Source organism: Nematolebias whitei, chromosome 10, assembly GCF_014905685.2.
Source record: "Nematolebias whitei isolate Nwh7 chromosome 10, NemWhi1, whole genome shotgun sequence".
Taxonomy (NCBI): Eukaryota; Metazoa; Chordata; class Actinopteri; order Cyprinodontiformes; family Rivulidae; genus Nematolebias; species Nematolebias whitei.
This window is the reverse complement of record NC_056507.1, coordinates 7094294-7107711: the sequence shown is the minus strand read 5'-3', so window position 1 is coordinate 7107711 and position 13418 is coordinate 7094294. Positions and strand designations below refer to the sequence as shown.

General features: G+C 40.1%; 1 protein-coding gene across 1 annotated transcript in view; it reads right to left on the bottom strand.

The window, feature by feature from the left end:
* cep290 (centrosomal protein 290) overlaps positions 1-13418 on the bottom strand; it is a gene marked incomplete in the record, with an annotated part of 80139 nt that overhangs the window by 46471 nt on the left and 20250 nt on the right. Inside the window, 9 exon segments of the mRNA XM_037683096.1 lie at positions 726-877; positions 1166-1365; positions 3873-3984; positions 4069-4242; positions 7091-7321; positions 9077-9179; positions 9263-9378; positions 9449-9598; positions 12687-12845. Of these exon segments, the coding sequence (XP_037539024.1) occupies positions 726-877; positions 1166-1365; positions 3873-3984; positions 4069-4242; positions 7091-7321; positions 9077-9179; positions 9263-9378; positions 9449-9598; positions 12687-12845 (1397 nt within the window).

The following is a 13418-nucleotide window of genomic DNA, read 5'->3' as shown; positions in this document are numbered from 1 at the left end:
GCAGGACCATGCTGCTAACAGTACTATGTGGCTAACAGTACTATGTGACTAACAGTACCATGCTGCTAACAGTACCACGCTTCTAACAGGACTGCACTGCTGGTAGGACCACACTGCTAGCAGGACCATGCTGCTAACCGTAACAGTGTTTTTATAAGATAAGAGAAGAATTTTATTGATCCCGCAGGAAATTATGACTATTTTTATTTTAATTGCTTTTTTTAATTGTTGTTTAAAGTTGTCTGTACTTTATATGTTGTCTGTCTAAAACAGGTCTCTCTTGAAATGAGTCATCGTGACTCATTGAAACTAACCTATATAAATAAAGGTTAAATAAAATTGTAAAAATGAAGATTGAAGCTTTAGGATGACAGCAGTCCTCTTTGTCACTGATTCAGCTTCATCTGTTCCATTAGTACAAGAGTTCTGTTATTTCTCCAAACTGAGGTTGTTCAAAACGCTATCTACGGAAGGTAACAATAATTGTTAATCGCTTTTCTGCAGAACCCCACTTCACTTCAAATGTACAGAATATCCCTTTAATATGTTGATTCCTGTCCATGTTAAATATTCTAACTCCAACCAGGACAATCTTTGTTATGATTTCAAAAACATTCTCACGCCTACAATGTATTATCAATGATTGCATATGCAGTTTCAACATGTGCAAAATTAAGTTGCCATTATAAACAATAAATCTGACAACGGGGTATCTTTGGACGTACTTCAAAACCTCGATGCGGAGGTTTGCTTCTGCTTTTTCCAGCTCTACAATCTTGGCTCTATCGGCATCGCTTACAGCTTTGCTAATGCTGTCTGCCAGCTTATCTCTTAGCTCCCGCTCAGTCCTTTGGGCCTCCTCATTCATCTTGGTCAACTAAGGAACAAAAAACAAACAGATAAAGAAATGCTTGCGTAAACGAAGTCTTTGCAAGTGTTGAAACTGCCAAGCCTTGCAGTTGTTAGAAATAAATAAAACTGGTGACATGAATGTAATTCTGCCCAGGCCTATTGTAAACTACCCCCAATCATTCTGTATTTTTATGGTACAAAAACATTTAAAATAAAGTATTTAAGTTGTCCGGCATTTTGAACAGCTTGTTGTAACTCACTCACGTCGATGTGCACGTCTTTAGCGCATGACAGTTAAAACTAAATCTCTTACTTCGGCAAATTTTGACTCCAGCTCCGCGTTCCGTTCCTCCACCTGTCTGAAGGAGATCCTTGTGTGCTCGTACATTTTCTGGGCGTGCTCAGCTCTGTGTCTCTCATTCAGCTCCTTCATCTCTAAAGTGGTGATTTGTCTCGCGGCAGATACCATATCGTTGTTGAATGATGCCTTGTCTACCTTGGCCATGCCCATTTCTGTGCCGAATTTAAAATATATGTTCAGAAAGAGACAAAAACATAATAAAAAAAAAACCCTGAGATTTTCTCAAGTTAAACTACAAGGCTGTATAAGCGTCAAAACCATGAAACTTAGTTGGAACCAAAACGATTTCTAACTGTTTTAACGCAATTCAGATTAGCCTTATACACGGTCTAGCACTGATTGTTCTTCATAGGTAGAAAAAAAACCTTTTAGTTTTGATTGACATTCAATGTGCAGATGATAACATTTTACGCTGAATCTCTACTGCCAATATGAGAATCTTAAAATTTAAAATTAGAAACATCTTATCTAAAAAATGATGCAGAAAAACTGGTTCGTGCATTTGTCACATCTAGACTGGACTATCGCAATGGTTTTTTTTTATGTGGGTGTACAAATACTTCTTTAAAAAGTCTTCAGTTGATCCAAAATGCTGCTGCCAGAGTCTTAACTGAAGTTAGTGGGGGAGATCATATCTCTCCAGTTTTAGCTTCTCTCCATTGGCTCCCTGTCAAATCCAGAACTGAATTCAAAATCTTACTTCTAACCTACAAAGCCCTGAACAACCTAGCTCCATCTTTTATTCGGGATCTTAATGTTCCATATTTTCCTAACAGAGCGCTTCGCTCTCAGACTGCAGGCTTACTCGCGGTTCCTAGAGTTTCCAAAAACAGAATGGGAGGAAGATCTTTCAGTTATCAGGCTCCTCTCTTGTGGAACCAACTTCCAGTTTCTGTCCGTGGGGCTGACACATTGTCCAGTTTTAAGACTGGGATTAAGGCTTTCCTTTTTGATAAATCCTATAGTTAGGGTCGGCTTGGGTTTCCCTGAGCTACCCCTTAGTTATGCTGCTATAGGCTTAGACTGCTGGAGGACAGACTGACAGATTTCTTCACTATGCTCCTGTCTTCACTTACTCTGCTCACCCTGTTTTGTATTTGTAATTATTTTTTCTATCCTTGATGTGTTTTTGTCTTTCAGGTGCACCTGCACCTACATCTGGACCTGCCATTCTGTGTTTGTTTGCTTCTCCTTCCTGTTCCTCTCAAACCCAGCCGGTCAAAGCAGATGGCCGTTCGTCCTGAGCCTGGTTCTGCTGGAGCCTTCAGAGAGGTTTTTCTTTCCACTGTTGTCATTGTGCTTGCTCAGGATGGGAGACGAAGTGAAGATTCAACGAGTCTTCTGGCCTCCTTAGATAGAGAACTTTACTAATTGGCTTTTCTATGTATGTGAATGTTCCTGTTCAGTGCTCTGAGACAACTTTGTTGTGATTTGGCGCTATATAAATAAACTGAATTGAATTAAAACAATGGCAGCTACAGCTCAAATCCAGCGAGCAATCATAAAGTGAATGTACATGAGCTGTGTGATACCACCCACTTTATATCAACAATGCTCAAAAAGATGCTTTGCAGTTAAACAAATGCGAGCAGTCAACACCCTGTGAGAATCCTGTGCACTGGCATGTGTCTTGTGGCATCAATAAAACTCAACAGTCAAGTAAACATGATGGTCAAATCCTGTTTTTTTCAGCTGAGACGGCTGTCTAAGCTGAAGCCTATACTCTCCAAGAAGAACCTTGAGATAGTGATCCACGCCTTCATAACATCTAGGCTTGATTACTGCAATTCACTTCTGTTTGGAATCAGTCAGTCCTCCATTGCTCGTCTACAACTGGTCCAAAATGCTGCAGCCCGATTTTTAACTGGTACAGGCTATAGAGAGCACATCACGCCAGTTTTGGCCTCCCTGCACTGGCTACCCATTCACCTTCGGATCCAATTCAAAATTCTCATGTATGTTTTTAAATCACTGAACGGTTCCGCCCCATCCTATCTCACTGATCTTCTGCAGCCATATGTCCCACCGCGCTCTCTGAGGTCAGCAGACCAGACGCTTCTCTCAGTCCCAGAAACCCGTCGTAAGCTCAGGGGTGACAGGGCTTTCTCTGTTGCAGGTCCACGACTGTGGAATGAGTTGCCACTGTGTCCGGCAGGCTCCCACACTCTCAGTCTTTAAGTCTCGCTTGAAGACCCACTTCTATTCGCTTGCCTTTAACATGGTGTGATTTGTTTTGGTCCGGTCTGTTCTCTACTCTGTTGGCCATTTTAGTTAGCTCCTGCTGCTATTTGTATCTGTATTTCTATTTTATGTTTTCCTGTCTGCTGTGCATGTTTGTTTTCTTTTGTACAGCACTTTGGTTGGCCTTGTTGCTGTTTTAAGTGCTCTATAAATAAATTGGTATGGTATGGTATGGTATGGTATGGTATCGATAAACCCCTGCCAACCTTTGGATCTAAACAGGGGTTGTCTTGAGTTCAACTTGTAAATGAGCTTTACTAAAACAGCTGTTGAAATACACATTCAGTTGGATCTTATAACCCTAGCTTTTTAGTAGCATTGTCTGTTTTATAACATAATTCATAGTCAAAGTACGCAAAACGCCACATGCTTCATTTCGATATGGAAACAGCTACGACGAGTGCTATTGTTTCTTTACCAGTGGAATGGACGTCCTCCCATGCTTGCTCTAAGGTATTCAGTTTCTCCTTGGTGAGCTCCAGCTCCTTATTCATGGAAGAAATTTGCTCTTGAAGAGATTTGTTTTCACTCTGAGCGGCAGGAAAAGTCAGTTGACAAATGAAACAGATAAACACGTTGAAAATGTCATGAAAACACTTTTTGTGATTTAATACCTCTAAATGTTCAAGGTTGGTGGTTCTCTGTATAAAGCAGCTGTCCCTTTCAAGCAGGTCTCTGTATTTGACCGTTAGGTCTGTGTACTGCTTATTAGCCTTCTCTAGCTCTGATGCAGGCACGCTAGCATCCAAGGCCTTTTGCAAAGCTGCCAGTTTAAAAGCAGCCATTTCCTAAAGAGCAAACAAAAGATGAGACATTAAAGGGATTTGTTGACAAGTACTTTTCTGGTGGGATATTATTTTTTTTTTGGAAAATAAATTCGAACTTTAGCTAATGTTGTGATGATCACAATGTCTCAGAAAAACTGGATCATCTGCTTTTTTCAGCTGAAAGGTTTTGTGAAAAATGTCAATGATAGGGTGGCCATGAGGTGTAAATGAACATTTGAAAAAACGGAATTACATTTGAAAAAAATTGAATTACATTAAGCCAAACCATAAGTGGTGTTTATTTTATTTTTATTTTGGATTCTCAATTCAAAAATAACTGAACAAATGATACATGGACCCCACACACTTCACGAGAGTTTGTATTTGTATCCTGTTAATGTACATTGTTCTGTTGTTCTATGTTGTTAATAAAGTAAAAAAAAAAAAAAATAACAATTCCGGTTTGGTTTAATGTAATTCTGTTTTTTCAAATGTGATTCAGTTTAGTTTTTCAAATTTTATCCCTTTTTTTTTTCCCAAATGTAATTCTATTTTTCCAAATGTAATTCTATTTTTTCAAATGTAATTCAGTTTTTTTCAAATTTAATTCTGTTTTTCAAACGTAATTGAGGTTTTTTTTTAATGTAATTCCATTTTTCCCAAATGTAATTCAATGCAATTCAGTTTTTTTCAAATGTTCATTTACACCTCAGGGCCACCATACAAAGCTAATGACAAAGGCAGAAGACAGAGAGAAGGGAAAAAAAGGGGAATAAATAAAATCCATCCATGATCTTTACCCGCTTCTTCATTTTTGGGCTGCGAGGGTCACTGGTGCCCATGTCCAGCAGTCAGTGAGGGGCGGGGGACACCCTGGACAGGTCTCCAGGCCATCACAGGGCCACATAACGAGACAAACAACCATTCACTCTCTCACTCACACCTAGGGACAATTTAGAGTCACCAATCAGCCCAACATGCATGTTTTTGGTCTGTGGGAGGAAATTGAAGCACCCAGAGCAGTGTTTCCTCTACGTTACTCGTTTTGGCGGGACGTTCTCCTGATTTTTGTCGACCGGAGCGGTGGAGGGGTTGAAGGAAACAGTTCAGGGTGAGGGAGACATGGCGCTACCTGTGTAGTGCGTCTGCATTGTGTGCTGCAAGCTTAGCACTACGTCAGTGTCGGCACATTTTGATCCGGGGGTGGGGGGGGGGGGACAGTTCGGTAGGCAGGGTGCTCGGTTCTGTTGACAGGGAGGGGCGCCCTCCTCCTTGCATAATGGTAGGAGAAAAACTGAGGAGAAAACCCACGCATGAACGAAGAGAACATGCAAACTCCACCCAAAATGGCCCCTGGGCTGGGATTCGTTCCGGCGACCTTCTAGCTGAGAGGCGGCAGCTCTAGCAACTGCTCCACTGTGCCGCCTTGGTAGAGCATACTTATAAAACTAAAATGAAAAATCCAAATAAAGCCTAGTTGTATGGCAAAAAAAAAAAAATACTGAAGGATTACCCAGGACAGTGAATACTTCTGCAACACACTGTACAATTTTACTTTATTAGACCAAAAGTTTAGTTTTACTTGTTATTAGAGTGACAATAAATATTTTCTAATATCTTGGAACATGTTAAAATGTGGACAGATTTTAGGAAGTTATGTTGAGTACAGACTTTTAGACGGAATGTGCACGTCAACATGATGTTGAAGGTTCGACACACAGAGCTCTTGTTGAGCCTCAGATTGATGACAGAGATTCTCTCCAACATTCCAACGCATGCCTCTGCATCTATTCACACATATCTGAGACTTGAACGCTTGTGTACCATCACACAACCTGGCACCTTTTACTAATAACATCCATCATCTTTTTATGTCAAATCCAACATGTTTTGTTCTGAAAGCAGCTCAAACTGGACTCATCTGACCACAGAACATCTGACTTTCTTGTCCATCTGACATCAACTTGTTCTCAGAGAAGTTACCGTAATGCTGAACAGATTTGATAAACTGCTTCCTCCTTTGCATAATAAAGTTTCAGGTTACATTTCTGCATGCAGAGGCCTACTGTGTTGAGTGATGATGTTTGTTCACGGTGGTGGCGTGTTGGGTTTCTAGTGTTTCACTTCAGAGCTTGAAGGTCACAGACTTCCTGGAGTGGTCTTGGCATTCGTTAACTGAGATTTCATGAGACTTCCAGAATCTAATGTACAATATTAAGCATTGTAGGTGTTAAAATATCCACTTTCTTCACAATACTGCAAATAAATGTTCCTTCTATGGGGTCCAACATGCTTAAAGTTAGCCTGATTAGGATCACCACAGTGTGACACAGAGGTGGGAGTCTCATAATGGGGGGAAAGACCTCATGAATATCTAAAAAAAAAAAGGCTTCTAAGATGACCAAGTCTTTAGCTTTAGCCTAAAAATAGTCAAGATGATTATCAAAAACTGCTTCTAAAAAAAGCACACATTCCCTCTCGTGAAACAAATTTAAACTACTGAACATTTTACAGAAAAGCAAGTCAAGCCCTCTTGTAAACAGCAATGACTCCAGTTCAAGACCAGAACCAGGCGGTTTATAAATAATTACTTCTACTGAAACAACAAATATGTGATCATACAAACCCACAAACATAAGTTAAAAAGATTTTAGTTAATAGTAAGATTGATTTTTTTTTATACGCTCTTCATTTTTATTTATATGTATGGATATCGGCCGATCACGATAAATCGGCCAGCCGATATATCGGTGATCGGCTGGCTGATTTATCAGCCCTGTACCCGTTATTAATCCATTTCATGCTCACAGAATTGTCTGATTTGTCTAAAGTCTGCACTTTTCAACATTGTGAAACAGCTTGCGTCTACCTTGTATCTTTGCAGGTAACCCATCCTCTGGATGACAGATGCTTGCATGTGGCTGCTCTCATCCCACAGCCTGTTGTTTTCCTTGCGGAGGTGCTGCTCTTGCTCCAACAGGGTGGTGTAGCGCCGTGTGAGTTTCTTCTCGTTAACTTTCAAGATGGTCTGTTTGCGAAATACTTCGCTCAACTGTCGTTTGATTTCCTCTGGGGTCTTCTGAAGAGTGTTCAGCAGGTCCTGACGAACGAAACGCAGGAGTTTGCATGAATAGCCTCCACTCACACCGCTCTTCCTTCTACTAGTGAAGCTTATATTTGTTGGCTGTTCCTTTTCTTCGTCATATTTATTTAAAGCTAAAACCAGTGCTGTGACACATGATGGAATCTGTGCTGTCCATTATTCTCAGTAGTTCTTCTATCATGTCTGCTCTAGTCTCTCGGTTTATGTTTCCCATTTGCCGAGTTTGAGGCGTCATAGTGAGATTTAATTTAGCTGCAGGTTTATATTTCAAACATTTCCAGTGTGGATCTGCGGAGCGTCTTACCTAGATAAAACGGCCTGAACGGCCCGAACGGCCTCAGTTTAGAGAGATAAGGGCTTAATTCTGACCAGATGGATGCGTTAAAAGCAAGGGCGTCAGAAGCATCTGTCATGTGTGTGTGTGTGTGTGGGGGGGGGGGGGGGGGCACGTCCCCTTCACATATAATGGTTGTGACACCTATGGTTAAAAGCTAGTTTAAATGTGGGCAGGAATAAAGTGAATGACTGCTGATCGAGGACAGATCCAAACAAATATTTCACAACGGACCATGCAGACACGATTTTATTTACCTTCAGCATCACCAGCAGTTTCAGATTATACAGTTTGAACTGATAAAGCCTCCTGGATGGGAAGCAAAACGTTTTCAGATATAGAAGTCCAGTTGCTTTATTTTTGTAACGTTTTTGGGAAATTACAGTTATTGGCACTGAATTCTGGGGTTATTTGCCAGCTCTGATAGCAGCAACATCACCAACTCTAGAACTTTTGACAAGAATATTAAATTTCTGCCAGAATAATCATATCATGAAGACCTAATGGGTGTGTACAGATATATAAAATACTGTTCACACTAAAAATGCTATGAAATTCTGATAAAAGTATTTTTAGGATGGTAGCAACTCCCTTTGCTTTTGGCATCCCGAGGACTCATAAGAATTTAAAAAAAAAATTTTAAACTGATGTCAATAAAAGAGCTATTTAAAACAGGTACATCATTAGTTTGTAACTTTTCAGCAAAAAAAAAAAAAAAAAGCTCAAATACATCAGCTACAGCCCCAAAGGAGTAGAAAAGGAGGCACCGTGGTTGAATTTCCATCAACCTAGCAGCTGTGCTCGAGTACCTGACCACCAAGATCATGGAGCTGGTGGGAAACTCAGCTTTTGACAACGGGAGGACCAGGAACATCCCCCAACATCGTAAGCTGGCTGTCCGTGGTGACGAGAAGCTCGGCAGACTGCTGGGAGGAGTGACTATCGCTCAGGGAGGAATTCTACCCAGCGGTCGGACAGTTCTGCTACCCAAGAGGACCGAGAGGCCCACCAGACCTGACAGCAAGCTGGATCCAGGTGGATGGATCAGTATCTGTGGCCAGATTCTTTGAATTCACTGCAGGAGATCCTTCCTGCCCACAGCTCAGCATCTATAACAACTCTTGAACGAAACCAAGATGATGAGCTACGACAACACTTAATTTCCCTCTGGGATTAATAAAGTATTTTTGAATTGAAAACCCAATAAATAAATAAAAAAAAGAAGTTCTCCTTTAATCCATAATGACCAGACTTTAATAGTGTGAAACATCCCTTTAAATTTGTCTCATCAAAAGTAATTTGCGGGTGTGTGAGCAAATGGGAGGCACAGTATAAAGCCAGTGGTATAAAGGTACTACATTATATAATGCAGAATTTGAATTCTAGTAATCTTTTAAGTATTTTTTTATCTGACTTACATTAAACTGTTGAACTTTCACATCATCCACCTGCTTTTGCTCCTCCAACTTTATCTTCACCTCTGTGAATGTCTCTTTGTCTCTTTGCCACTTTGCTTTCTCACTGGAAAAAAAAAAGACCCAATAAAATGTTTTTATAGTTTACTGCATTCGTTGATAATTAAAGTTTCTATCCTGTGAACTCACCTAAGGTGTTCCTTATAGAGGAGTGCCTGTTGATGACTGATGGCTGCAAACTTCTCTTTGTATTCTTCCAGAGTTCCTGTGAGTCTTCTGGTTTTCTCCTCTTTGCTTTTCAGCTCCTTATTAACAGAAATATTTTTTAAGCAGTTGATTTACATTTAGGTGTCTGAGTCGTCAGCGTACACTGACCTGAAGCAGCCGAACAGCATACTCATTCAAGGAGCTGATGACCTCTGTGCTGCTGGGCCCCAGGCCCTCAGGGAGGGTCAGAGGTCGGTGGAGGGCTCTGCTGCTGCCTGACTTCTTGAGCAGCTCCAATTCTTCTTCAAGTTGGCTCACCTGACAGGCAAAGGTGGTGAAAATGTCAAAGAAAGCTACACTTCTCATTACGCTTGCTCATACAGTTTCACTGAAATGCATTCTTTAGACAGCAAAGTTCGTTTGCTTCAAAACGGTCCACCGTAACTCAGGGAACAAGGCATTTTTATGGGAATCCTGCCAAATCAGGGATTAGCAGAGACAGTCCTTGCATTCCAAATTATTATGCAAATAGAATTTCAGTGAAACATTTAACATCATTTTTCCATTTCAAGTTCTCAGTTGTCCCGTTTGTCCAGTCTGTTTAGATCCCAGACATTAATTGCCATCTAAGATTAATAACAATTAAAAAATAAAAAAATACCCGTAATGTCTAGACTATAAGCTGCTACTTTTTTCACACACTTCAAACACTGCGGCTTATACAATGCTGCGGCTAATTTGTGGATTATTTTTTTGGACGGGCTAACGAGCTTCATGCCGCCAAAACATTTAGCCTCGTCACACCTGGGCGCTCACATAGATGCCCGATACTCGTCTCTCTTGGGGGGTGGGTCCTTGTGACTCAATGAGACTCCCTGTATAAATAAAGGTTAAAAAAAAAAAATCTGAACAATGAAATTACCGAACAGGTCACAGTGAACCAAGGAAACTTGACTTCACTGGTCTACTGGGGAAGGAGTGGACCAATGAGAATGGGGAGGGGGGACCCTCACGGTTCTCTCCTTCCCTCCCCTTTGTGGACATCACAAGTTGTCCTCCAGCCTCCTTCCTCCTGCGCAGGAGGAAGGTGAAGATAGTGATCAATGACTTTCTGGTAGGCTATTGTATTTTTTAATTTTTATTACCAGCTGTGTTACAGGCACTATTCAGAAATAAACATTTACCGTATGTATTTCTGTACATTACCAATACATGTTTTTTAAAAAGTTTAAAAAAAAACTGTGTAAATATCTCGTTACAACGCGGACACTGTGGCTTATAGACAAGTGCGGCCTATATATGTACAACTTGTTCTTTTCTTTTTAAATTTAGTGGGCGCGGCTCATATTCAGGTGCGCTTAATAGTCCGAAAATTGCGGTACTTAAGAAGGTTGTTCCATATTTTTAAGAAAAGTCACAAGTTTCAAGCAATATGGGGAGAAAGAACAACCTTTCTGAGGATAAAAGATGTGAAATAGTGCAATGTGTTGCAGCAAACATAATAACATTGGACATTTTACAAAATATTAACAGAAATCATCTTCCTATCAAAAGTTCTGCATATGATTTAGAGTTCAGATGGGTTTGTTCAGCTTCGGACAGGCAAATGTGTCAAATTCGAAGAGCAGCTTCGCTCATGAAATGTTTATACGATTGTTGTGGAATTAAAGAAATCCCATTGACTGTCTATTAGATTAACTATATTCAAACAAAGAAAAGCAAAATTTGCATAATAATTTTGAATACAGCATAGTAAATTGAGGCTTACATAACAAAGAGGAAAATAAAAGTCATTGTTTGAAACATCTTTATTGGGGGCAAAAAAAAGTTCCTCCCCACTACCCCACAACAGACCTCCCACTGAGTCCACACTGACATGCAGGAGACTAGCTTCTTGGTTCAGTTCTGAGTTACGCACTTTAAAACAGGCATCCAGAAAGCTGGAAAGAAAATGATGCTCCCCTAACGTAATAGAGTTTTATTTTACTTGGAGGGATAGTCTGCTAACATATAAGAAAGTTCTCTTTAAAGCTAGAACTGTATATTATTAATCTATAATAGATGAGAATAAAGGTTTTTGTTCAGTACTATAGCTAGACTAACGAAAAGTCCTATCTCTGCTGAGCCATTTATCACTACAGCTATAAGCAGTGATGACTTCATGAGATTCTTTATGAATAAAATTATTTCAATTAGAGAGAAATTCAGGCAGCACGGTGACTCAGTTAGTAGAGCTGCCGCCTCTCAGCAAAAAGGTTGCTGAATTGAATCCTGGCCGAGGGCCTTTTTGGGTGGAGTTAGCATGTTCTCTCCATACATGTGTGGGTTTTCTCAGAGTACTCTGGTTTCCTCCCACAGACCAAAAACATGCATGTTGATTTTTGTTCATTCAAGTAAGGTAGTTCTGACGTAGATGCTATATGTTCAGTTTTTTTCCCCAAATGTGCTTATTGAAAGTGTCATATTAGACTGTGATTGACAGTGTGACAGCCAGACGGTGAGTTTGGAGGGAATGTAGGCGGGACCTTCGGATCGAGGGTGTAATCCCACATTTTATGTATGCAGCCTCTGCGCCAAAAGTACAACATGCCCTCAAAAATAAACACTTTGGCTTCAATTTTGAACAAGAAGAAGCAAATGCGCTTCGTCTATCTGTATTAAAGTCAGCGAGTGGACCCACACTTCACAATGCGCAGCCTGCGGTTCATCCGTCTAATCGCCATGGAAATGCAATTTGTGTTACACAAAAACCAATCTGAGTTGGAACATCAACACATTAGTTGCACCTACTAAAAAGCATTAAGAATGCTAACATGACCTTGTCGTGACACTGCATCCCTAGGGGTTGTGCTCCACAGTTTGAGAACCATTAATTTGAATCGAATGACACAATATGTGTTTTCCGTTGCTTTTGTTTTGAGGCTTATCGCGTTTTGTTGTGGTTTTGTGCGTTTTCCCCGTGTTCAGTATTTACCGTTGTTTCCTGTGTTTCTTGTCATTTTCATTGTATTTCTCCTCAGTCCCCGGCCCTTCCATTCACACGTGTTTCTTATCATCGTTAGTCTCACCTGTCACCACTTAACCACATCAGACTTGGTCCATGTATTCTTCCAGTCCTAACTCACCTGCAGTCAGTCATTTTGGCTTCAAGCTTTATCTGGTTCTCATTTTTAGTTATCTTGCATTTTGCTGCCACACCAGCAATTTTTTATTAACACATGCATTATTTTCATCAAGTCCTCGTGTCAGCCTCCATCCTTGGGTCCTACTGCAATTAACTTGACACAATTTGGATAATTTATACAAGTTTGCTTTTGCGCTAAAAGATTACCGGTAGAGACAAAAAAGCTACTAAAATTAGTATAATAAAAAATCATTTACATTTTTGTTTACCATATAATTGTACCTTGTCTTTAGCTCTGATAAGCTGACTGAAATTGTTGGTTGCTTCCTCTCGAGCTGATTTCAGCTCCTGCCTCAGTTCTTCATTTCTCCCCAGCAGCTGATGTATTTGGGTCCTCAGGTCTGACTCAGATCTTCTACCTAAACTACTCACATCTGCAGCCTATGATGAGAAGGAATATGTGGTTAAAACAAGAACCAAAGATGACAATTATTAGAAACAGTCACCGAAAAGATATTTAAAGTATTTCCTGCATCGTACCGTAACAAATTTATCACATCACATTTAGTAACTAAAATACCCAAAATCTGAGCATTTTTACGATAATCTTTTGTTAATTTGTATCTGCAACCTGATTGTTGTTCAAACTTCATCCTGTGAGTATCTGTAGCTGATAACAAATTAAAAAAAAAATCCTTCTCTGATGTCCCTAATGTGGCTTCTTATTAGAAAATGAAAAAAACAGATCTTTTTGAATTTGTCATTTGTACTTTCCTGCATTTGTTGTGTGCCAAGTTGCCAAATGTCAGAAATAAAGACTGGCAATGTGTGCAATTAATTGGAAAGTGTGAAAATAAATACAATTAGAAAACTTGCTTTCATGGGAATGATCATAAAAACTTGTTATTTTGTCTTATAAGAGCATGTTGACCCATGAAGCTGTTCAGTTATATTTGGTTTTGCAACACCTTTGTTTGGAAACGGTTTGGGGTCAAGCAGCTCAACTGGACAAGG